General features: G+C 50.0%; 1 protein-coding gene across 1 annotated transcript; it reads left to right on the top strand.

Annotated features, from left to right (window-relative positions):
• The first annotated feature begins 568 nt into the window (after window positions 1-568).
• On the top strand, window positions 569-5,006 carry RNF26 (ring finger protein 26). Its single transcript, XM_015405486.1, has 2 exons — window positions 569-799; window positions 1,504-5,006. Exon 2 carries the CDS (start codon window positions 1,525-1,527, stop codon window positions 2,989-2,991), a length of 1,467 nt encoding a protein of 488 aa, XP_015260972.1. The 5' UTR covers window positions 569-799; window positions 1,504-1,524; the 3' UTR covers window positions 2,992-5,006.
• Window positions 5,007-5,384: the final 378 nt, after the last annotated feature.

Raw genomic sequence — 5,384 nt, 5'->3', positions numbered from 1 at the left:
ACAAAAAGTATTGATTTTTTTTAACCCCTTTTCTTCCCATTTTTCTAAACATTTTCACCACTGAGGGGAGAGGAAATTCCCCTCATGCCTACCAACGAGGGGGGGGGGGATTCCCCTCAAATCTGAAGGGGGGAAATTCTCTTCAGACTGCAAACACCACAAAGCATTTCTGCCCTTCTCCTTTCCTCCTCTAACCGAAATGCTAAATGTGCCTCGTATTAAAATAAAGAGATTCTCTATCCACACGACTGGTGGGGTGGGGGATGAATTCCCTCAGAAGAAACAGTGAAAAATTATTCCCCTCCCTTCCCACAACACAAGGGAGAAAGTCTAGTACGCATGCGCAACTCCTACCCGAGGGTGGCCGTTTGATATATGGCTCCGACTAGTGGGCGGGGCGTTCTCGCCTTCTCCGCCCCGCCTCCCCCTGACCGAGCGGCCTCAACCGTCACTGGCATCTTTCAAAACGGCCCAATCGGATCGAGACTGAGGGGAGGGAGAGAAACAGGTTCGGCCGTTAAGCCTCGCGCGACTCTGCCGGAGCTGATTGGATAGGGTGCCGCGGCCCCGCCCACCAAGATGGCGGCGCCCATGCCCGAAGGAAAGAGGGTCTGAGGCAGCCGCGGGGGAGATCGCGGGCGCGAGGCTGATCCGACGGTTCCGCTTTCTTTCCCCTCCTCAGGAAGAGAGGCGGGAGCGACCACAGCTGCGAGGCGAGAAGCGGAGGAAGCCCCCTCCCCCCCTTGGGGGAAAGAGGGGGGGCGAGGTGACCCCCCCTTAGACTGTTCGTCGTTCTAAGGTGACTTTAGAAAGCTCCTTCAAGGAGCCCCCCACTTAGGGGGCGGGGATTCCAGTGGGACCTCCCGCCCCCTCCCCCACTCGCAGCCCACATTTTAGTTATTTGGGGGTTTCTCTCCAGGGGGGCTCTGCCTACCTTGGCTGTAAGCCTTCAGCAATTTCCAGCATATTCCAGGATTGCTTCCCCCCTTATTTCTGCTATAGACGACTGTCAAGATCTCCTTTACTTCACTGAGGTCTTCTGTCTTCCCTTGCCCAGATAGCCCCCATTAAAATCTCTCCCCCTTACCCTTTCAGTGCTCCTCTTTACCTTAAACTAAAAACTCAGTCATTACCTTATTTGGATTGCTCTACAAACCAGAGTAGTTGGGGGAGAGGCTCCCTTCCATTGAACGTATGCTATTTAGTGGTCAGCCTAACTCTTCTAGTTCAGTGGGACAAAGCTAGCTTTCTTTGGGAAGCTGGTGTGGGCTTTAGTGATAGATAATTTGGGGGCCCTTCTGGAAAATACCAGCGTCTCCCACCTTAGGTTTTAGTAATGTGAAAAGTGCAAAGAGGTATAGCCTTTGCACGCTTAGCGGCTGAAGCATTCCATAATTTCATCTAAGTATCTAGGATACACAGGTGTCCCCACCCCACCCCGAACCCTTTAGGAAGCATTTCTGTCCAGTTCTCCTTCAACACAGTTGCTCTCATCTTTGCCAGCTCTCTGCCTGGAGTCCAGCCATGGATCTTGTGTTCCTGATTATCAATGGCGTGGGGATGATTCTGGACCTGCTGGTCATCTTGCTGGATGTCAACTTCTTCCTGGTTTCCACGTTGGTTTCCGTCCTGCTCTGGCTCATCGCTTTTGTTTCCAACTTGCCCAATGCCTTGGTGGGCTGCCTGATCCACTGCTGGAATGGGATCGTGTTGTTCTTGCTGTGTGTCGCTGAGGCATTGTATTACCTGACTCTGGGCTCTGTACAGGGCATCTTCAACTTGCTACGTGGTGTGTGCTCCAGCATGGAAAGCTTGAAAGTAGTGGGGCACCTGTTTACCCATGTGATGCTAAGAAGCAAAGAAATGATGCACCGAGGTCTCTGGAACCTGGTGGGATCTGGTCAGTCAATTCTGAGGCAGGTGTGCGAAGTATGTGCCATTGCCATGAGCCTTGTGGCTTACTTTATCAACAGCCTCATCAACATCTGTCTCATTGGGACCCAGAACCTTTTCTCTCTGGTGCTGATCCTGTGGGAAACGATTGTCAGCCCTTTTCTGAGTGTCACAGACATCTTTGCTGCCTTTCTTGCACGTTTGTCCAGCAGTGCCATAGCTATGTCCATCCTCCTGTGGTCTCCTTGCCAGCTGGCGTTTGATCTCCTCACCTCCATGAGCAAGCTGTTGATTAACGTCTTCTTCCTCAACCTTTACGGCTTGGTGTTGCTGTCGGGGCTGGTTGCTGCCTGCATCTTGACCCTCAACCCTCAGCTGACATGGACGCTGGTGGACCAGACGACTGGCTTCTTGAACGCCATGCCTTCCTACCACCGGGTGCGCAGGGACTTGTGCCGCCTCTACCAAGTTGTACTGTTATCACTGGACATGATCTTGAGCTCACAGGCATGGCGCAGGTTGGCAGACTGGGGTCTCCAAATGGCCAACTGGAACAGAGGGGGCAGGGGAGCACACCACCGTGGGGACCAGCAGCAAGAATGGCTACCATTCTTGGCCTATATTCTAAGACTACCTTCTCTTGGGGTCCCTTATCCAAGACGACAATGGTTATCTGCAGCCACTCAGCAGGCTGCGATTCCTGCCCGCCAAGCACAGCAGGTAGCAGCCCAAGGCGGCGGAAACCAGCACGGAAGAGACATTGATCCAGGATCAGGTGCACAGCGGAGTGTGCCAGGTGGGCAGCAGGCCCAACCTCAGAGCCGAGGTCCAAGCACATCACATACCAGACCTGCGACAAAAGAGCAGTTGAACGCTCTAGAAGAGGACAGTGACCCGTGGCTTCTTTTGAAAGAGCAAGAGGAACGGAAGAAGTGCGTTATTTGCCAGGACCAAACAAAGACAGTCTTGCTGCTTCCCTGCCGCCACCTTTGCCTCTGCGAGGAATGTACTGAAATCTTGCTGCAGCAGGCTTCATACCAGCGCAATTGCCCGCTCTGCCGGCAGATGATCCTGCAGACTCTCAATGTCTACTTGTAGGCGCCGCTGGGGATAACTATTATCTACATTCCACCAGACTTTTCAGGCGCACGGAGTTGTGTGTCTCACCTTTGTACTCACTGCTTTCTGCACTGGCTGATGGAGAACAGCTCCTTGCTGATACTTAGCGGCAGCATTTTTATTCCCAAAGAGCCTGTATAATCATTGGAACGTGGAGAATGTCACAAATGTTTTCTTGATGTTCCCAGTTTCCTTTGCTTGCTGCTGCCATCAGAAAGCACACAAGCTGATTGCATTAATCGTCCAAACCGCCACTATTACAAGGTGTGCCGAGTTTTGAGCCATCAAATTGAACTTTCAGAAATGAGGCTTAAAAAGCCCACCAGAGACCCGTCAAGGAGCACTTGTGTAGATAAACCTGGTAAGCATCAAGCTGTTACACGGGGTTCAGCTGCTGAAAGTCTAGGTATTCTGGGGTCTCTGTTAACTAGGGCAAAGTTTTCTCCACCAGACTTGCAAAAAAAAAAAAATCTTCCTCAGTTCTTCCACTGGAGAGGATGTTATTTTGACTACGCTGATGGCAACCATGCATTGTAGAATACCCCCTTTCAAGAAGTGTGGCCAGTGTTTTAGGTCCTGGGGCCAGTGTGCATCCTCAGGAGGTGCCATTTTTAAGTCATTCAGCTGAATAACTTTTTTCCTTTTCAGATTTGTTGTGTCCATTTGTTTGGGGGGCTTCAAGATCCATAAGAAAGGCAAACTGGACACCAAAGTGCAACTGTGGGAGTGTACACGCGCAACTCCCTGACTCAAGTAATGGGAACTTAGGTCAGGATCCCATTGCATCCACTGGCACGCTAACTTCCACAGGTCACTATGCAAAACTACGACATTCCAGTGTTGTTGCACAACTGAACTGTATGCTTTGACTTGTTCTTTTGGTTGAGTTGGAGGGAGGGATTACTACAATTGTATTTTGTTTGCTAACAAATGCAAACGTCCTCTCATATAGCTCCAGAGACCGAATTGTTTGGTCTCTGGTGTTTGTGAAGACGGCCAGCACAAAAAGCCTTTTCTGACTTCTCGTCTGGGTTGTATTTGAGCAGGCTGGTGACCTCATTAGCAAACACAGGCTCTAGATCCTATAGCTTAAGTTCTCAAGGCTAAACTATGCAGTCTCCTAGGAGCAAGCGCATTTCGTTGCTTAAGGTAAACGGACTGTCACGAGGGATGAATGAAAGGACACAGGCCAGAGTGGTTTGTTGTGTTCTGATTCTGGGCACCAGGAAAACCTTTGGGCTTCCTTCTTTCCAGAGCCGCTCAACCACCATCACCCATTCTCAGAAATCAGGTAGCAAGGGCAAACACGAAAATGGGGAACCCAGTGGTTTGCTTCTTTTAACCTGTAGCCCATGTGTGAGTTGGGAAACTGAGCCAGACAGACGATGGTTGAACCTCTTCCACCCCCAGCTGCAAAGAGCAGCTGATTTGCTTATTTTTTTAAAATTGGAAAGTGAAATCTGAGAGGCACGACATCCTGGCGAGGAATTTTTTTTTCCTGTTTAGTTACTAAATTATTGATGAACGTTGGGATTGTAAACTGAGCCTTGCCCTTGGCAGGAGAGATTTGTGCTGCCTTGTTTGTTAGGTGGTGGGTTTTTTTGTTTTTTGTTTTACTGTGACGTATCACAGAATGCTTTTACCAGCTTGAGCACATGACTGGCACCCCACTCTTCAACTGGTGTGCTGGGGAAACAGGCCCTGTTGGTTTTACTTTTGTGTGAGCAAACTCAAGTTCACAGCCTTACTGGCTCTGTGCAGGTGATGCCCAGCAAGCAGTCAGAAGGCCGGGCCATGTACGAGTCTGGCCACTGTGACCTTACATGCCACGCTTTGGTGGCACACGTGGGAGCACTCGCCTTTGGGACCTTGCTTAACATACAGCTCTCCTGCAAAAATACTTTGGGGGCCAAACTCTGCTTTGCAGAATGAGAGCAAAAGAGTGGAATCCTGAAGCAGGTTTCCCAGTCTGAAAAACAAGAGCGCCTATGTTAGTGCAGCAAGAGAAGTCTGTTGCTAAGACTTTTCAGAGCAAGGTTTTAAGAGCTATCGTGCCAGTTGAAAGTGGGGAAGGAATGGCTCCCTGTTGGGGAGAGACATGTTCAAAATCCATTAGCGCAAGAAGCTGTTGGAAAAAGTAGTAAACTAAATTTTATCTGTTTTTCTATCTGCGTTGCTGAAGGCTACAAGATGGCTTGGGCCTTTTCAAGGTCTCTTGGGCAATCCTGCAAGACCAAATATGTATAATTTTAATAGGGGATTCCCCCCTCCCCCCAAACCCCCCCCCCAGTACTGTTCATTCGATATGTTCCAGTTTAATTTTTCATCTCCATTTCCAATCTGGGAAATATGTAAACACACACCCCCCCCCG

This window comes from Gekko japonicus, unplaced genomic scaffold, assembly GCF_001447785.1.
Source record: "Gekko japonicus isolate JY-2015 unplaced genomic scaffold, Gekko_japonicus_V1.1 scaffold2070, whole genome shotgun sequence".
Classification (NCBI taxonomy): domain Eukaryota; kingdom Metazoa; phylum Chordata; class Lepidosauria; order Squamata; family Gekkonidae; genus Gekko; species Gekko japonicus.
This window is presented reverse-complemented; position numbering and strand designations above follow the sequence as displayed.

Coding starts and splice junctions, on each gene's coding strand:
- RNF26 (XM_015405486.1), top strand. CDS start 1,525: ATGGATCTTGTGTTCCTGATTATCAATGGCGTGGGGATGATTCTGGAC.